At 49.8% G+C, this 20,206-nt stretch overlaps 1 protein-coding gene and 1 non-coding gene across 12 annotated transcripts in view; both read right to left on the bottom strand.

Moving 5' to 3' along the window:
* Positions 1-2,293: 2,293 nt before the first annotated feature.
* Positions 2,294-8,102, bottom strand: LOC100467110. The gene is made up of 2 exons (XR_002144151.2): positions 6,828-8,102; positions 2,294-6,026 (listed from the first exon to the last, which is right to left on the bottom strand). It is a non-coding gene; the product is annotated as an ADP-ribosylation factor-like protein 3 (transcript).
* Positions 8,103-8,429: 327 nt separating this feature from the next.
* PPP2R5C (protein phosphatase 2 regulatory subunit B'gamma) overlaps positions 8,430-20,206 on the bottom strand; it is a 119,818-nt gene continuing 108,041 nt past the window's right edge. For 3 of the 11 annotated variants that reach the window (XM_034642355.1, XM_034642353.1, XM_002926735.4), the window contains 2 exons: positions 16,521-16,637; positions 8,430-11,001 (listed from right to left, as the gene is read on the bottom strand). In XM_034642355.1, the coding sequence (XP_034498246.1) occupies positions 10,870-11,001; positions 16,521-16,637 (249 nt within the window). In that variant the 3' untranslated portion in view covers positions 8,430-10,869. Of the gene's footprint in view, positions 11,002-11,593; positions 13,041-13,149; positions 13,222-16,520; positions 16,638-18,348; positions 18,613-19,360; positions 19,443-20,206 lie in introns of those variants that run through there. The other 8 variants (XM_034642356.1, XM_002926736.4, XM_034642351.1 and 5 more) reach the window with 7 other exon arrangements.

Genomic DNA, 20,206 nt, shown 5'->3' with positions numbered 1-20,206 from the left:
TTGGTATTCTTGCCCTGGCTCCTGGGTCTCTCCCACAGTTATTGCAGCCCAGTGCCTTAGCACGGCCATGTGTCCAGCACTCGGGGGCCTCACTTGGTCTTGGCAACGCTCAGCGCTGGCCCAGACACCCCAGGCCAAGCAGCAGCGGGGACTTCACACTCATAGGGGGTGGTGCCTCCGAGCCACTCCTTGTTCTCCCGCCTGCGACCCCCACCCCCAGCTGACATTCCACTTCAGGGACTTCACAGTCCCCCGCGTAGAATTCTTTCAGACCTTCTCACCGTCTACAGGCTGAAGCCCAGATTCCTTAAAAGGATGGGTGGGCTTCAGTGGCCCAGACCTGCAGAAAGTTGCAGCCTCGTTTCATGGCCTCTCCCTGGTCAGTCTGGTGACAGCCTAGCTCCAGCAACACTGCATGCCTCCCCATCCCCGGATCTTTGTATGCATCCCGTTGCTTGGAACATCCTTCCCTTTCATGGGGGGAGCCCCTGGGATGCCCCTCTGTAGCCCTGCCTACTCCCTGTTTTGACACTCATGGCTGAGCCTGGTTTGTTGGGCTGTCCTGGTTACGCAGAAGCAAAGATGTCTGTGTTGTTCGTCAGCACCACCGTGTTGAACAGGCAAATGTTGCAATGAGCAAGTATCCTTCCCTCCCAACGTTGGGCTCTTCCTGCCGCAGGCACACTCAGTCCCTGGTGTGTCCCCCAGTCCGGTGCACCCTCACCCACTTAACCCAGTAAGCAAAAGACCCTGTTGTGTGGGGATGGAGCTGAGCACTGCAGACACGGTAAAAAAGCGGCCGAGGTCCCTGTCTACTGATGGAGGCACTTAACTAAGGAACAAATATAATTACAGATTGTATCAGGGCTTGGAAGAAAATGGGAAGTTCCCAATTTTGACAGGGTGGTCAGAGAAGGACTCTCTCAAGAGAAAACACTGATGTTTACACATGCAGGACAGAAGGAAGTCAGCCATGCTTCTCTGGGGATGGGGTGGGCAATGATGGCCTGTGCAAAGGCCCTGAGGTGGGAAAGAGCTGAGAAAGGGAGGCCAGTGTAGGAACACAGGGGACGTGGGCCAGAGGCAGCTGCAGATGTTGGCAGGAGGCAGATCAGAGAGATCCTGGAGCCCGTGGGAAGGAGTTCAGGCTTCATTTAAGTGCCATGTAAAGCCACTCATGGGTTTTAAACAATAGGGTGATGTGATCACTGTTTTGAGATGCTCCGGAGAGAAGGCCATCAAGGGAAGCGTGGGAGCAAAGCTGGGGCGGGGCAGGTAGAGAGCTGCGTCCTGGCGGAGGGGAGACTCCAGGCTGGGTTTCTGGCTGGGCCGTGGGTGTGGGGCTGCGCCACCACCAGATGAAGACAGCTGCAGGGCGGGGCTGGCGGGGTGGGCGGGCTGGCCGGTCCGGCCGGCACTGACCCTGGGTGCCACGGGTGTCCAGACCATCCCAGGCGCCCCGAGGATCCAGTGTCCACAGGCCCAGACGTCTGTTGATTGGAATACTTCTGTCCTCTTTTAGGTCAAATCTTCATTCTGGGAGGCTGGATTTGATTTTGATTTTTTTTTTTTTTTGTACTCGAAGTTTTATAAGGTCAACTGGTGGAAAATATGGGCGCTTTTTAATAAAAGATCGAAAATGTGTGGCTACTGATGACTGAGCATTTCTAGCCCATCCTGTACAACAGACTGAAGACGATTCCAAAGGCTTTTTCCAAGTGTTCTGAGAAACTTAGGTTTTCACACGGGGAAAATTTTTCTATTCAGGAAATATCTGAATTTTTACTGAGTAAAAATGTTCCCAAAAGAGGTTCACTATCTATCTCAAATAAATCTTTCGAATATGCAATTCCTAGAGACAGTAAAAAAAACCCCAAACAAACCACAACCTAGAAAGAATGCAGCGGCAGGCAGCATGAACACACAACTCTGAGGTCCTATTAGACACGTCCAACCCGGGGCACCTCGGGGGCTCAGTCGGTTGAGCATCCAGCTCTTGATTTTGGCTCAGGTCATGGTCTCAGGGTTGTGAGATCAAGCCCCGCATGCAGCTCCGTGCTCAGCAGGGAGTCTGCTTGAGATTCTCTCTCCCTCTGCCCCTCCCCCTGTTCGTGCTCTCACCCCCTCAAATAAATAAAATCTTAAAAAAGGTCCTCAAGAAAACCCCACTGGGAGGGGCGCCTGGGTGGCACAGCGGTTTAGCGTCTGCCTTCGGCTCAGGGCGTGATCCCGGCGTTCTGGGATCGAGCCCCACATCAGGGTTCCTTCGCTGGGAGTCTGCTTCTTCCTCTCCCACTCCCCCTGCTTGTGTTCCCTCTCTCTCTGGCTGTCTGTCAAATAAATAAATAAAATCTTAAAAAAAAAAAGAAAGAAAACCCCAGTGGGGTGGGGGTAGCACTCACTAGCTAGGGGCTTGCTTCCTCTGAGTCTGCCTCATTGTCTGTAAAGCAAGGGCTTCAAAGCAGACCAGGGTTTCTAGAATTCTGGATTTCACAGGTCAGCAGGCAGATCACTATTGTCATACAGTTAACACCTTCGGGGGGGGGTAGGGGGACACAGTATTGCCAACTGTTTTCAAGTATGGAATTACAAAAGAAACGGCTGTTTGCGTTTGCCACTTCATGAGGGCCTCGTGCCCAAAGTGGAGGAAGAGCCCGTCCGGTAAAGGACAATAATGCTTTCATGCCATTCATTCTCTGAGGGACTGGCTCCGCTGGCCATCTCTCACACCTCGATGAGGACGTGGCGGCACTCCGTCATGCTCAGCACTAGTGTGCAGACTGGTGGTGGGGACCCGAGCCTGGTCAACAGAAATCTGACGCTGGTCCCAGCGTCACTCGGGGAGACGCGGGTTCTCTCTGGGCTCGGCTCTACGTGGCCTGAGCCTCCACGGCCCTGGGTCTCCTCACCGATGACGTGCCTGCTGGCACCTGAAGTCGTGCCAATCTCCAGGCTGGAGAAAACGCTAGTAAGAGAGGACATTCGTTACTGTTAATTGACTACGTTTTAATTTGGGCAGGGGGCCCATGGTGTTCATTACGCTGTGAATGAATGAAGGAGGGAATGAGTGAAGTTTTTTTGCCTGAGATTCCCGCCCTCTGGAGAACTTGCTGGACTCTGACGTTGCTAGTTACCCGGTGCCAGGGGAGCCATGACGGTGTCTGAAGCTGAGGTATGTTTCCTGTCTTTAATTTTTTTTTTAAATATAATTCCTTTATTTGAAAAATGATACTGAACCTCAGAGATCAGTTAAATCTGCTGGGATGGGGATTCTTTTTAAACTGTGTTGTTCCCTCTCTTCAAACAGCTGTAGCTGCACACAGATGGAAAAACATTTGGTCAGAAAGCAGCAAATTAGTGTTTTTCAGGACAGAATTCAGCTCCCGCAGCTCCTGCGTCTCTCCGTTCGGCTAGATTTTATTTCTTCTTTGCATTGACATTTTTGCAGACCCAGTTCATGCCGTCCTGAACGCCCTCTCCTGTGAGAGCTGAGCAGGACTGGATCTGCCAGATGCAGTCGTGGATGGTGTGCAAGTTTAGTCCTTCTGCGATTTCGGAGGCAGGGGCTGCCGTGAGCAAATCCTGCTTGTTAGCAAAGATGAGCACTGGCACACAACTTAGTTTTTCTTCCTCCAGTAATTCAGCTAGTTCCTGACCCGTCTCTTCAAATCTTTTTCTGTCTGCACTGTCAATTACATAAATGAGAATATCGGTATTTTCAAAATAATTTCTCCAGTATGGTCTGATTTTTCTTTGTCCACCAATGTCCCATACATTCAGTTTAAAACCTTGTGATTGTACACTTTTGATGTTAAAACCCTGTGTAGGTGTAATGTGGCTGATGTCTTCAGATGCAAGCTGTTTCAGAAGAGTGGTCTTGCCAGCATTATCCAAGCCCAGGAGAAGGATTCTCACCTCCTGGTCTGGTGCACTTTTCAATTTGCGCAAAATTGAGAGCAAGCCCATCCTCCCGCCGAGTCCCTCTTCTCCTGTCTTTAATTTTGATGTTGAATACAAGTCACCTCTTACCCACTTCGGGGGACGCAGTGGTTTCCCCCCAGAGCTGCTGAGCGCGGCCCATATACTCTAGGGTCTGTTCTTTTCCTATCAGCGGGTTGGTAGCCTTGTCTCTGGAATCCTCCACCTTCTCCAACGGCTTAATTGGAAAGCCGGTCTTGTGCCAGAGCCAGAAGGCCCCCCTCCGGCTGGCTGCCCGTGGTGGCGCCATGGGGAGAGCTGAGTCAGAGGCCCCGGAGGGAGCGCCGGCTCCTGGCTGTGCCCTTGTTGGCTGTGGGCTCGGCCGTGAGCGAGCCTCTCCGTGCTGCTAGCTCCCTGTCTGTGAGGACCACGGTGCCAGGAAGGGCTCGCCCAACCCCAGGAGAGGCTTGGCCGCTGCCCAGCTCCCGGCAGGCTGCCCCAAAGCCCTGGGGAAGTCCTGCTAGTCCACGGTGACAATGGGATCTGGAGTGTGGTTGTGGGCTGCACAGGGTCAGCCCAGCCTTTGGAATCCCACGTTAAGTGTGATTGGCCCCCCTGAAGCTCTGGACAGCCAGGTGCCCGGGCCCTCCCTGGTTTGGCCCACGCACGCAGAGCAGAAGTGACCTCCAGGAGAGGACGAGCGGGCTCCGAGCCCAGCCTCTCCCGGCTGGCCCTGCCCGACGTGGCTTTTCCTCCTGCTGACCTTAACCTGTGTCCTTAGTGGTCATAAAGGGTGACCAGGAGTAAGGTAGTTTTGCTTCCTTCTGGGTCCTTCCAGGGAGTTACTGCACCCATGGTGGACTCGGGGACATCCCCAGTGTGAATGCAGCCCTTTGGCCGTCACTCTCTGCGCCACCAGGCCCCCCGCAGGTTCCGGTAAGCCTGTTCCTCTGCCTTTCGTGCTGGTTGACCCTGACCTGCTCGCGTGCTCGGGCTTCACTCACGTGGCACTCCACGTGGCAGGCTTTTTATTCTGGTCTTTTTGAAACTCGTGAGGACAGAGTTCTGTAGTAAGCAACCTCTGGCTCTCCTAGCAAACACTTTCACCACAGAATCATCTGGATTTTGACAACACTGAACCAAAGAAAACAATTCATCAAACGGTCGGACTTATTAGAGACGTTATTTGCTTTTCAGCTCAAGAGCAGCCAGTGAATGTGGCCTTGGGGGTCAGCCTGGGTTTTGTGGGTTCAGCGGTGCCTAACATTCTGGTTTGCGAGAGGCCCTGGCCTTAGGATCCATCGCTGTTCGGGAGCTGAGCCTGCTCTGGTCTCCAAGCCTCAGCAGCACGCTCACGCTGGGCTGACTTCACGACGCAGGAGCCCATTTTCAGTAAGGTCGAAACACGCTCTCCGTAAGCCCGTGGTCAACAGGTTCCTTGATGCTCCGTTCACCTGCCTTGTGTTAGGAGTGGCACGTGGGGCTCCAGGAGAAAGTCCCAAAGGAAAGGGGCAGTCACTGGCTAGAAGGTGCCCTTTAATCTACACTTAACTTGAGGCAAATTTCTAGAAGATGCATTTTAGAGATGGTAATGAAGGCACTAATGAGGTGACCGCACCTGAGCGAGGTGGACAGGGAACCTTAGGCTGACCCCTCAGTGTTCGCTTTAGTGCCCGGGTCCACCCAGTGTCCCCGGGAATCCACACCCCAACTCTGTGCATGGTGCTGGTGTGAGCGGGCCGGGATGTGTGTGTGTGGGAGGGAGACAGGCAGAGACCCAGCACTTCTATCAGATGCCTCCGGGGCCCGGACCCGCTGCATAAAAGGGATTCCTGAATGGGCCTGATTCCAGGGGCTGCTGGGAGCTCCGTGGGCTTCCGGCAGCAGAGATGCCCACTCGTCCACTGCTCGCTGCCCCTGCCCCGGCACGATGGAGAGTTCACCGGTGTTCTTACTACAGGAACCTAGGAGGTTTCCGCTGGGGTCACTAAGCGAGGAGGTGGAGGTCAACTAAACTTACTGTGGTCATCTCACAATACCGTACGCGAGTCATTATGCGGTGCCCCGGGACTGACACAGAGCTGCGGGCCAACTGCATCTCAATAAAACTGGAAAAAAAAAGAAGATGGGTCAGAGAACTCTTGGGATTGACTAGTAATCAGTTACGCATTATCCTGTAACATAAACCACAAAGCTGAGTTCAGCTCCAGCTTAAATTTACTGAGCTGTTTCTAAAAGCCCCACAGGAGTAAACTAGGCCACGTTTCCCCTGAACTGGGTGTGATCAGAAGAAAGATGAACTAGAGGGGCGCCTGGGGGGCTCCGTCGGTGAAGTGTCTGCCTTCCGCTCAGGTCATGATCCCGGTACTGGGATCGAGCCCCACATCGGGCTCCCTGCTCGACGGAGAGTCTGCTTCTTTTTCTCTCTCCTTCTGCCCATCCCCACTGCTCGTTCTCTCTCTCAAATAAATAAAATCTTAAAAAAAAAAGATGAATTAGAGATCCTTTCCTCCATTCCCGCAAAGCGCTGTGGAGTTTACGTAATACTTTTGTCAAAAGCAGAGACAGGAGACTGCAGGCCAGAGCGGGAAAACGCCCAGTCGCGAACCATCTGGGTGCATTGCTCTGTCTCTACTCCTCCCATTGCCTTCTCTAAAAAGTTAATCTTAGTGTATTTCAAACTTTTGGATCATGGAATCTACTCCCCCGCACCGAAATGATATCCTCCGTAAAACCACGTATAGTAAACAAAGCAGAGCTGAAGTTCTGGCACATTTACGGGTTCACACGGTAACATGATGAAGTTACTGAGGGCAGAGGCTAATGAGCTGGTGGTCTCTAAAGGGCTGAAAGTTGGTAGAACACATCTGAGGGTTTTTTTTTTTTTAAGTAGTTAAAATATCACAAACCTTAAGCTTATGTAAGCACAGGCGCTTCTGAAGTGTATGTGAAGGCCACGGGACTGGATGGTTTCTGGGTTCCTCTGGTTCTAGAAGTCAAGTGCATGGTCAGAAGCCCTCCCATGTGTTCGTGGCCACCCCCTCCTCTGCACCTCTGACCTCGCATGACCCAGGTGTTCCTCCGGTGTAACACAGTGGTGAGGGGAGGGACTCCGAGGCGACACCGTGTGGGCTGAAACCTGGCTCCACTCAGTACTTTTGTGACCTAGGGCCAGCGACTCGACCTCTGCGTGCGCCTGTCCTCACCTGTCAAGGAGGGTCACAGCGGCAGATACTTTGGCAGGTCATGAGAATAAAGTCAACAAACACGGCCTCCAGCAGCTCCTGGCGTAAGGTGCTGGTTCTCCTGGAAGGAGACACGGGGCGGGTTCCACCTGCTAGCCCGAAAACAGGAGTGGCGTGAAGCTGACCTCGTGGTATGCGTCCACCCCGAGTTCTCTCACAGATGCTACTGGCCACGGCGGCTTCCCCGATTCCAAGACGGGAGGTGAGGGGTGCCTGGTCCGAGGACCCAGCCAGTTCCTAGCTGCACCATGTTTAGGGTGTCCTCTGACCAGCGCACCTGCCCCTGCGTGTAAGTGGGGGTACGTGTGGCTCTCCAAACTCCCCCACAGACTTACCATGGGCTTGGCCCCCTCCACATGCCCAGCTCCAGAGCAACGTCTCTTGTATTTACTCGTGTAAGAGGCACCACGAGACCCTCTGACAGAGAAGGGAACAGAGGTGCGCGGGTCACCACGTGCCTGCTGGAAGGTCGATCCAGCGCGGCCAAGGAGGTGGGTGGTGGGTGGCAGTGACTCGAGGACATACCTTGATTCTCGGCCTACTTTGTTGACTTTTCACTCCCAGCATCAGTGAGGCTGAGGTTCCCCATGAAGAAGGGGGGCGGTCGCCAGAGACCCCAGATCGATTCCCACCGATTCTTACTGTTTGCAAGACATTAATTTCTTTTCAAGAATCATTTTAAACATCACGATTTGGGCTCAAATAATTCCATTTCTATAAATTGTGCTCTGACTCACATTTGCCTCCTCAAAGATGAGAGGGGGGTGGAGAAAGGCACCTCTACTTTTTTCCCTGAGGGAGGTGAGCCACGAGCTCACAGAATGAGCTGGGGAAGCTGGGCCGGGGCCTCTGCTCCCCATCTCCTGGCCGGTGTCCCTGGCGTGGCTGCCCTCGCCCGAAGGGAGGCCTGCTAACCGCCAGGCCTGGCTGGCCCGACACCGTGGCTAAATTTAGTTTCATGATGAGCGATAAAATTCACATGTTCTTTATTTAGTCCATATAATACACCATTCTTAGAGGGTTTGTTTTTAAAATTGGATAAAAGAGCATATTAAATGGCACGTGTATGAAGTTTTCTCTTCATAAACAATGTCACAACAGAAAGTTTTGAATTACAAAATGTTAAAAAATATGTAGGTACTTAACATTTCACTAAAGCGTAAAGTTACAGATATCTTCGAAAGAAAAATAATTGTGCCACTTACCTATTTTTGCTGTTTCTATGAACGTTTTTTATTCTGTACATAGGACATTTTGTACAAAATATGAAGTCTACATTTTTATTACTTATTACCATAAAACAAAGATACAACGTATGTACAATATTAAAAGGAAGCCATACTAAAGCCACACTAAAAAGACACTCGGAATAGTGACATTTCTGATGTACAGACACATTTCGGAAAGAGTGAAGATGCCGAACGCAGAACTTTATGAAGAAAAACAGTCACCGGTTTATTTTCAATGTAGTACTTTTGAAATCAGTTTGGTACAGAATAAACAGTGTATCTATATAATAATATATAAGTTGAACAATTAGCACAGGGGATCTGAGTACTAACTAGGAAAACTTTAATAGGCCAAAATATTAAATAATAGTCTTGTCAAAGAAAATTAGTCTCTTTCAAAACTGTTCCCCCCCCTTTTGGTGAATGTTTGTCTTCAATAAAGAGCAGAAATAAAGCCTAGACAAAGAGGTGTTCTTACAGGTTGAGCTTTATACAATCACCCAAATCACGGGTATTCTGCTTTTTACCTAGGGCCAAAGAGAGTCTTCCCAGAACCCTCTCTCACACACATACTGAACATCCAAAATCAAGGGTGTTTGAGGATCTATCAGCTAAAGACGGTAGTTCAAACAATGGTATATCAAAATACATAAGACGCTGCTTTATACAATAAAAAGCACCCTTTTTCCCTCAAAAGGAGAAGGCATCTAAACTTTTTTTAAATTATAAATTTCATAATGGTAAAATGGATCGATAACTTGTCAAGTTTCTCAGGAAGTGTTTCTTCTCACAAAGTGGCCTTTCCCACTTTCAGCTGGGGCAATCTTTTTAGTTAGTACTCAGCTCCTAACCCAGAACCCCCCCTCCCCCCATGATCTTCCTCCAGGGACACAAGGAAATCCACATCGTGGGTGGATGTCAGTGACACCGGGGGCAGCAGGCACCATGGCTGCTCGGGGAACCGTGCCTGCTTTCCACAATGTTTCCGTGGACACCCAAGACCTAATACAGATCCTAAAAGAAGCCACGTTTTATCTTTTTCTGCAAGACATTTAACATGAACTTAATATAATCTTATGCCAGAGACAAAAGAAACTAGAGTCACTTGTTTAGAACAGCAGTACGCATCTCAAATAGCTCTCAAGCGGGATAAGTAAGTCAAAATACGGGCCACCCTGAGAGAAATACAGAGCAGACGAAGCACTAAGGGTGAAGGGTTTTCACCTCGTGCTATTCCATCCCAAACAAAACGCTCGACACATGCAAGGAAGTCCGTGAAACCTAATAGCAGCATTTGAAGACCGATGGGAACTTAGACGCTGTATTTTCCTCATGAGGTGTTTATAATGTGTGCTCTATTCACCTGGACCCGGTTCACGGTAAGCCCTCATGCCGCCGCTGCCCGCTGAGGTCTGGGGACCACGTCCCGGCAGTGAGGGGACATCAGGGCAGCGCTCTGCACGGACCGTGGCATTTTTGTTACTTTATGCCCAGAGGCAGCTGCAGGTCTCGTCGGGCCAAGATGCGGCCCGACTGAAGATGATCTCGTTCTAACCTTCTATAAAATGTAGAAAATGGATTCTCAGAGATGACAGCTTTATTCATTCAAGAGCCTTGTGAAAGGGCAACAATGTTTAGAGAAAAAAAAAGTCTGCAAACAAACAAAAAATGGGACACATCATTTTAAAATTCTAATTCCGGTCAAGGTAGACAGAGAAAGCTCTCTTTAAAATAAGTTTCTCCTATGAGCTTAACTCCTGGGGTCCCTGGTGCTGGACCCCAGGCTTGGAAATATGGCTTTAGCTATACACAAAAGAAGTGACACAGCACAGATGTCACTAATCAAAGGAAAGAGATACCATCGGAAAACACAGCGGCAGATTGTCATGTCACTTTTCCCAGTAAGGTATGTTAGAACACGGACAGCAAAGAATCATCTCAATGGGATAAAAAGAAAGGAAAAAGGAGAAAGGAGGAGAGAAAGAGAGAGAGAGAGAGAGAGAGAAGCTACTGGCGTAACAATCACGGAGAAACAATGGAAAAGGTTTGTAAAGTCTTCAAAAATATGTAATACTTTTTAAAAGTGTTCCTTTGATTTGAAGAACATTGATCTTATCATAGAACCACTTATTTTAAATGATCACGAATTCCGGTTGGTAGAACATGAAGATGGTGACCAGGGTGCTCTCCTTAGCTCTGATTTGGGGAAGCAGTCTTACGGGGGTTGTGCCGGGGCTGAGCCCACTCGCTGGGGACGCGGCCGGCGGCCCTCGGCTCTGCCAACAGATCTGAGAAGCCACCATTGTTTGAACTCCTAATCTCGAGCTGAGGCAGCAAGTGCATTATTGCCTACAGAACGGGGTCGAAGAAAGCTCTGACTCTGAGTGTAACTGATTGGTATGGCACAAAAAGGATGTATTTTCTACAGAATCCAGGAAAGAACAGGCATCCCCAGCCCGACGCGGTCCTCCGGGGGGCTAGCGCCCGTCCTGGGAGACCAGCTCGTCAGCTCTGCAGTGAGCCTCCAAGGCGTTCTTGGTGTGGAGGTCCTGAGGCAGCTCGGACTTGCGGCGCACGACAGGCCGGTCCTTCTTCAGATCTTTCTGTGCCTGGAATCACAAAGGCAGTGGCGTTGGCTACAACGAAGCCATTGGGGGAGTGAGCTCACGCCCGCATTCTAAGTCAAAGGGCAGCCGAGAGCCGGGTGCCCAGCACCCACATTCTAAGGCTGCCTGAGGAACTCTGCGGTGCGCGCAGAGGCCGCTGCCCCAAAACGGATTCGGCCGGAGCAATGATCTAATGGCTAGTGTGAAGGGCTCTGTGCGCCACACCGGTGATTTGGGCTCCCGAAAAGTGTAGTTCTGTGCAGAGTACTCAGTGCCTCTATTTTTGTAAATTCTAGGAAATGTCATCAATAGCAAAACCCCATTATGTAAGATGTTACTAAAGGCATTTCTATGGCTATGTCCATTACAGAAGACTTTCCAAACGTGGAAATTTCCTTTGGAGGGAAATAAAAAAATGAACGAAAACCACATTAAAACTGGATTTAAAGTCAAGAAAAGGTCTAAAATTACTATTGAATTTGAAAAAAAGGTCCCTAAAGTAAGTGGGTCCCTTTGGGGAACAAACCCTCTAGCACTCAGAAAAACTGTACTTATTTACATAAAATTTCCTAATATTAAGAATAAGAAATAAAAGGCTCCCTTTGTCCACAACATTCTCTTCCTGAAGTTTAGGACATTGTGGTTTTACTTAAAAATTTTTTTAAAAAACCAATCCTAGTTTTGCATGAGGATTTAGAGAACTGTGTCTGCAAAGAAAGTGGGGTGGGGGTGCTGATACGGGGAATTTACACCAAAGGCACCCATTTCAATTAATAACAGTTAAACGAGTCACTCAGTTTTGAGGTAGGGCCACTGCATTAATACCAGTATTTCTGAAACAAAACAAGCCATGGAAATCATCTAAACACACGTATACGCCAGAAGACTGCCAATTAGTTATAAACTTTAGACAGAACCAAGCCTTTCTGCTTGGCGTCTCCATCAAAAAGAAGACAGACTCTAAAGAGAGCATAATGACTTCTGCGGTGGTGAATAAACGTCTTATCAGAGAAAGTTCGTTTTAAGTCAATCATCCGACAACAAAAGGACAAAAACCACAACCACCTCTCATAGTTTCTGGAAATCTGACCTCAGCATAAAGTACACTTTCCCTAGCTTTTAAAAACGATTCTAGAACCTGCAGAAGTCAGACATGAAAAGTTCACATTTTTGCAGAGCTAATATTTCTTGGGGTTCTTTGCAAATTTATCTGTGGAAACGGCAGTAACACCAAGGTTTAGAAGGAGCCTTCTGTGAAGTTTTAGGAATATTTCTAGAAACGTGATGTGAATATTAACATACATATATGGTAAAGGCGGGAGTTTGGCTTTTTTCCCCTGACAATTAGTGTAAGGTGGCTTCGGGAGAAGCACCCCCGTCAGGGGGCTGCACAGGGCACAGTGCTGAAGCGGGTTTGCTTTTGGCCCACAAGGAACTCAAGAGGCAAAATTCTACCCTGAAAACAAAGCAAAATGAAGCCAAACAAAACCTAGACTTTTACAGACTCAAAACATTTCATCCCTGCTGAAACAGGCATTCTAAAGAGAAGAAACACTTTAGCAGAAAAAGGCCACAGTTGAAACCGTGGCACTGGAACCAGTAAGTGCAAACAGAGAGAACACACACGACCCCGGGAGCGTCTGGAAGGACAGAAAGAGTGCTGGACATGTCTGGGCCTTTCTGTGTGGGCATCTCAGATCGGTGTGTAGAGCAGGGCGTGAGTTTCACGAACCACGAGAGGAGAAAGATCAGAAAGACAGCAGGCGGGGAAGGATGAGAGGGCGTGCAGACGGTCACCCCGAATGGACAGCCTGGGTGGAGGGGGCGTGCGGGCAATGGGCAGACGCAGCGAGCAGGTGGCGCGTGAGGCACGGCCTCTGTCTGCCGCATGTCGGCAGATCTCAGAGGCTTAAGTTTAAACAGTAAGTGGGAGCAGAACAGGAGGCTTGGGTGAACATAACCGTGCGTGTTTTCACGGTGCGGCTGAGGACACAGCTAACCAACGTGTCTCGAGGGACCAGATTTGTCTTTACCAGCACCAGCTGCAATGACAGGGAGAAAAGGGAAAATACTTCATGTACACAGAATTTGTCAAGTCTCGTCCTAAGCATACAAGCCTTAAACACACGCTACGTATTGCGCAAGGAGTACCTTCACTTCCCACCTTCCGTCTCTCTAAACCTTCCTTATGTGCATGGTTGACGCTGGTTTTCTCCCGACCGACTGTTAAAAATGAGAATTGTAAACATTTTAAACGTCTCTGGTATAAATGTCATTCACATGAAATTTAGTACTTTTCTTTGGATGTTCTATGTAGAGTTAGACAAGTCCCCCCCGCCCAAAAGAATGCAAATTATGGTTCTGACAGGTCAATACATAATTGAATTTCTCCACACAGTTCCAACCAACTGCATTCCACTTCCTCCCCTCCTCTGGGGCGATACTGCCATTTACCTCTCACACGTGTCCCGTTCTGGCCAATGTTCAAGTCATTTTAAAGAAATGTGGAATTATTTTGGAAAAATAAAATTAGCCGAAGATAAAATTAAAGGGCACCGAAAATATTCAGACTTTAATTTTTAGCTGTAACTTCTTATGTAATTTGGTCTCCAAATTGTGCATATAAATTTCTCCCGCATCTAGGTAATTTTCTCTTTGCTTTAACAGCGTTTTCGAGAATTTCAGGAATATAGGACTCCAACATTTTTCAAATTCAGGAGAGTCTATTGTATCAAATATTATAGCTAAGAGAGTGTACTATAAATATCTTCATCTAGTTGGGTTGAAATGGGGAGGGGGGCGCCTGGGTGGCTCAGTCGTTAAGCGTCTGCCTTCGGCTCAGGGTGTGATCCCAGCGTTCTGGGATCAAGCCCCACATCAGGCTCGTCCACTATGAGCCTGCTTCTTTCTCTCGCACTCCCCCTGCTTGTGTTCCCTCTCTCACTGGCTGTCTCTGTCAAATAAATAAATAAAATCTTAAAAAAAAAAAAAAAAGAAATGGGGAGGAGATTCAATTAATCCATAGAAATCTATAATAAGTACTAGAATTGGGTAGTATTAGTCTTCCAGTTTTATTCTTTTTCAAAGTTGTTTTGGCTACTCTGGGTCCTTTGTGTTGCCATATGAATTTTAGAATCTGTATGTTATTAAAAAAAAAAGTATGCTGGGATTCTGATTGAGATCATGTTAATTTGGGGAGAACTGGTGTTTTAATGGCATGGAGTCTTCAACCCAGGAGCATCATCATAGAGATCTAAGAGGTAAGAGTGGGGGAATACTTGGCAGAAAACTTAGTTACATAATCTTCTTGCAAGAGTCACAAAAACACGCTACAGGACTTCTCCAGGAAATGCCCTGCCTGCCTCCCGTTACTCAGAACCAAGTGGATGGATGAGCAGAGACTGATCCCTTCGTGTTACACAGAAGGACATACGCCCTGTGCCAAGGGCAGGGGACAGATCAACCAGTGGGGCGTCTTCTTGGGACTGGCTATCACATAAATACTAGGGCCGACTTTCAGAGGCAGTTTTTCACTCAAGATGAGAATGTGATTTTGGTTTGCCTTCTTGATCAAATGCTTGATTGCTCATAGAGTCACCTTAAATCATAAATAGGACCATAATTTACATGGTCATTACATTTTGGACATCGGTCATTCTTTTCCTAGTGTTACTTATGACCTGCACTGGACCAAAGGACGGACCAAAAACCCTCGTAAACCTCCAAACCCCAAATATTTAATGTGTAAGAACTCGCTCGTACACCATCAGTTTCCTACCCACCGCTGAATGGTCTACGTTAACTTAAAAACTAATGTGGTCACAGATTCCTGGGCGGGCTTCCTGGTAGGAGGGGTGCCGATGTGATATTCTCTGTCTGCAAGCACTGGGTGAGCTCTCGTGTCTTTAGTACGCTTGCAGCGTAAAATCAAAATCGCAATTTAAAAAATGACCTCAAGTTCCTGTCCCAGTTAAAAAAATGAAGCAGAAAAATTAATGCCCCCATAGCCAGGACAGAGAAAAACAGAATTTTTGGGTTTTTATTAAATCTGTTCACTGCTAACAATTATGGAATCCAAGTAAACTAAGTAAAAATAAGTTACTGATATTCACTAGGAGTGTACAGAGTTTCTTCACTGTATTTTTGGTATTTTCGAGTTTGATCTTATGCTAAGGCTGGGAGCTGACTGGGCAGCTCCATGAAAAAGGAGTCTGGACCAGTGTGCTGTCCAAGTATGGGACTCCAAGATCCCTAGTAGCCACATCAAAAAAAATGAAAAGCAATAAGTAAAATTAATTTTAATAGCATTTTTAAATTTAAGCCAATATATCCAAAATGCTATCACTTCAACATATAATCAACAGTAAAAAGTCATGAATGAGATGGTTTTGCATTCGTTTCTTCCTGTCGGGCCTGGGGATTCCCGTGCTTTAGACCGTCAGCGCAGCTCCCGTAGATGGCCACGCTGAGCGCTCGGCAGCCCCGCGGTGCTCGTGGCCGCGTGTCGGGACACGCAGTCTGGATGGTGGAGGTCCCGTGCTCTTGCTAACGCCCGATCCCGTCTGATCAGGCGGGGAGTGAAATTTACTTGAATTAAAGCCTCTGCTTAAGCGAGTTCCAAATGACACGAGCACTGGTAAACCGCCCGCGTCCAGCGCACAGCGGAGTCTAGCCACTCTGACCTTCCGCGCTTCGGAGTCTTAGTGCTGGGTGTCGGTAGGAATTTTCAAGCAGGCCACAGGTGCTTAAAGTTTCAGAGTCAGAAAGGCCCATGCCTGCCGCACCCCTCCACCCACTGAAGACTGCACCAGCTTCCATGAACTGGAGAGAGGCAGGCACGCTCGGGGAAACACGGCCAGCGACGGGCCCGTCACACACAGGCAGGACATCTACCCTCTTTAAAGCCCCAATTGTTTATATTCCCAACTTAGGAATGAGAGTCTGTCTCTGGATCAGTGGGGATCTGAATAATTCATCTCCACCGCATGGAAGCAAACCGCCCGAGCACAGGTGTTAACTTGACAAAGCCCCGGCCTTCAGGGATCCCCGGCTCCTGACCCTTCCTGCGAGCCAGTGTGGTTCTGCTGTCAGGGAGGAAGACAAGGCTCGGCCCCAGGGACGGCTGTGGATGGCTGACAGGGGACACCTCTGTGCCAGAGCATGAGTGGGATGCTGAACAGAGAGGAGAGTGGAAAGACACCACTTTCCACTCTGCAAAGTGTTTGGTTTTTTGTTCAGGTTAATATTTCAGGGATAGTTAGGAGCTGGGACTGTTACTGTTACCATAAATGAAGAAAATATTCAAATTTTGGGCACATACTCAAGACTCAAAAATTGTTTCTAGTAGTTTGCTCACTGAGATGCATGGGCAAAATCCCTCCCAGGAGCTTTACCCAAACTCAGTTTTTAGCCTGAGCTTGCACAGAAGACCCTGACGTAGAGCACATCACCTCCTGAAATTCTACGCATTTCTTAAGCAAATCTACCACGGGCGCAGCCGGCTTAGCTCTGTGCACCTTTACCTGGCGAGCCTCTTCGTTCACGGCCTTTCTCAGCATCTGCACATCTTCAAACAAAGGCCCATCTGTCTCCATTGCAACTGGAATGGTCATGGTGCTTGCTTGACTATACACTGTGTACTGCAATGTAAAGTGCGGAATCACTCTCTGCTGGCGCTCAGGGTCTGGGCTGCGAGGGTCTCATACTGGCCAGGGGCACGTCTTCCCACCGGTGCCCTCCCCAGGGCCCTCTCCTGAATGAAGCCCCCTGGGTGGCAATTAAACCAGCCTATACCTGCAGCGCCTCAGGAGCCAGAACACTTCTACCCTCCTAGGCCCCGGCAGCACCAGGCGGGAGTGTGACGTAGGCTCCAGCACCCCCTCTGAGGCCTCCCTGGTCCCTGGGGTCTGAGGGACGGCGGGGCGGCACCCTGCCTGGCAGCCTTGGCACCTGAGTCCACGTGCTCACCTGGACTGCTTCATGCTCACAGCCTCCCCTCACCTCCCAGGCCGTACACACCTGCCGACCTCACTCCTTCGCCCCTCGCTCTAACTCGCTGGAACCCTGTTATCAATCCCACCCCTTCGTCCACACCCTCGGTGTCTCGGCCCTCCGGCCAAACTCCGCGACCTGGTTCGGTCCAACAGTTCGGTTGCGTGCTGCAAGCCCATGGCTGTGGAGCCTCGGCCCAGCCGGCTTCTTCCTTTCCACGCCACCGGGCACCCAGGAGCCCCAGGGCCCTCTGCCCTCCACTCCCATCTGCCACACACTTCTACGAGAGGCCCTGGGTGCCGGCCCCTTCCAGGACACCCGACATGATGCTGTCAGAAACGACTTTCTGAAATGCAAGTCTGACTAGGCCAGTTTGCTCTTTAGGACACTAATACCTGCACCCGTTCTGGGGGATAAAAATCCACATCTGTTCCCTCTCCAGCTGCGTCCCAAGTACAGACCACACCCAGCCCCTCCTCCACAGCTAAAAGTCCACCTGTGCTGAGCAACTCGGTTCCTTCCTCTGCTCTCTCTGCTTCAAGGACCTTCCCCGGATTCAGAGTGGGCAGCTGAGAATTCCCCCTCCAAGGGGCTCAGCCCTCTTGCTGGGGACACTGCGACCGTGGCCATCCCACAGCGTGGCTTTCTGCATCCCTGGCAGAAGCCTGAAGCAGATCTCCTGCCTGCCTTCCTCTCCAGCATCTCATGTGTGTTATGATCTGACCTCTGAAAAGAATTCTCTTTGCCTCCATCTGGCTCCCCTCATGAGTCCCTAAGCTCCTCGGACCTGTGCCTTGTTCTCATCTTTGTGTCTCGGGAAAGTTCCATGATTCAGGACACCCAGCTGGTGCCCGTCTGCCAAGTGAAGTGGCTGCCTGCTTGGCACCGCACATCCGGGGGCTCACAGAACACAGGTGACCGCACGACTCATAGGCCCGCACGACTCACAGCAGCGCGGGGCTCTCAGTCCTCGCTGGGGCTCAGGGCAAAGAGAAGGATGTACAAGAATGCTACAAAATGGTCCCAGCGAAGTGAGTGCCACACACCAGGCACCGACAGGAAAGGATTCTTAGTAGGAATAAAAACGTCTATCGAGGCTGGAGTCCACAGCAGGGTAAAGGAGCACACATGTCGCCCAGAGAAGCCCACCTCTCAGAGGAAAGCAGCCAGCTGGGCCCTGCGCCCCGGGCCTCTCTGCACCCCGAGTCCGTGCACCCGAGGTTCATAGAAGTGCCTGTCTTCGTTTCACACAATTCCGACCCAAGTCAGGGAGAAGTAAGCAGCAAAATGTTCCCTGGTCTCTTTGGTGGACTAGGAAAACACATTTACGTTAGAAATCCTCAAAATTTCATGACTTACATTAAATCATGTGTGATATTCAAAAACTTCAAAGGAGCTGCCACAACTGTTATGACAAACAAGACGGAAAATTCTGGAGGTGCCGCTGACTCCCCAAGCCCAGCAGGATGAACGGTGCACGTCCGAGTCTGAGCAGGGGAGACTTCTAGATACAGGTCAGGGGGCAGACGGTGGATTCTGGGGGATCCACCCTGCAGAAGCAGCTACGAGCTCATTCCTCAAGAAGGCAGATCTGAGACGGAGAGCCTCGCTCGAAAGACCCCACTGTTTTCATGATGGAAACAAGAAACAGGCTGTATCATCCATACAATTATCTACTTTTTGGTGTCGTTGTTATAAATGGTAAGCAGTGACTAGGATTCAGAAAAGATTCCCTCTCTCTCAAGTGAAAACCAAGTCCTGAGGCCTTGCTTTTCAGCCCTGAAACATTATTAGCCCATGAAGTATTTTCCTCCGGGAGACCTGTGCATGCAGACGGGACTCACAGGGGTTGACTCACACATGGGTTCAACAGGAAGACAGTCAGTCCAGCGCCCACAGCATCACGGTCACCACGGCGCCTGGGGAGCACAGGCAGAGCCCAGGTGCGTATGCCGTCGCCCGGCTGGGACACCATAGAGAGCACCCCAGACGAGTAAAAACGTCGTGTAAGGAAACTCAGGAGAAGCTCAGAAAAAGGGAAATGAGAACAGTGTCTATTTCAGAAGGGACACCTGTCACAGCACAGCAGTGAAACCAGGCCACGCTTGTTACACAACCAACCAGCTCTTTCCTGTTTATGATGGGAAATCTTTGTGCAGGTCTTCATGACATTGTGCCTGTAATTTTGGTAAAATAAATAAAACCAGGATCTCTGACTTGTGCATATTTCACGTTTCTCAGGGTGTTGATTTTGCATGTGTGTGGGACAGGATCTCCGACGGCCCTTTGCACGTGGCTGTCAGGCAGGGCCCCTCCACCTTCCCCAGATTTCTGCTTTTCCTTAAAACAAATGTCAGTATTTTAACCTCACATTCTGTTCCTGACAGCAGATCCTGGAGCCGTCTACCTGCACGGGGCACTCACGGGCTCACGGTCACCTTACCACGGCGTTTCTGTGAAGAGCACAGAACAGACGCTGTAAGGGCCACGCTGCTGGGTTGTTCCATGCGGGGACTGGGACCTCACTTAAGAAAGTCATTCCATTTTCCGAAGGTTTAAGTCTCCCGAGGGGAATACAATCAGTACATCACGCAGATCAAACACATAACGTTTGAACCTTGTGTTCACGTGTCACTTCTAGGAAACGTCAGATTGAAAAACCGGCATAATCGACTTAGTGAACGACTCACGCACACCCCGCACCAAAGAAAACAGACTGCTTGTAATCCAGTTCACCTCAACGAGCCCTTTAGGATTTTAAGGGTGGCTGAGGGGTTCTCATAAAGCATTGTCCTTTTTCTTCTGGGAGGCTGAGGACAGCCTGGGGACCACCCCTGTGGCGAAGACGCGCCCCAGTGATTCTCAGGCCCTGAACCGGAAGGAGCGCCTGCCAGGACAGCGGTCCGGTCCGTCTGGACCAGTGGACATAAACCAAAGACCGCAGAGCTCAGAGCCCTCGGGTGCCGGCCCCGGAGTGGGCGCTCTGCAGGACGTCGCTTCACCTGCCCGGGGCTCCGGGAGACACGCCGCGTGCGCTCGCGTGCCAGAGCACACTGGAGCCTTCTAGCTAGACGGGAGAAAGGGCTAGTGGCCAACATGACAGAGGTCAGGCATTTTTTAACAATTAAAGGTTCAGCCTACAGGAACCTGGTTTTAGGAAAAAGGACACCCACTTCATACTTCATCTATTTAAAATCTAACTGCTTTTCTTCTCAAA

Source organism: Ailuropoda melanoleuca, chromosome 14 (genome assembly GCF_002007445.2).
Source record: "Ailuropoda melanoleuca isolate Jingjing chromosome 14, ASM200744v2, whole genome shotgun sequence".
Lineage (NCBI taxonomy): Eukaryota > Metazoa > Chordata > Mammalia > Carnivora > Ursidae > Ailuropoda > Ailuropoda melanoleuca.
Note: the sequence above shows the minus strand (reverse complement) of the source record. Positions and strands in the feature narration are given on the sequence as shown.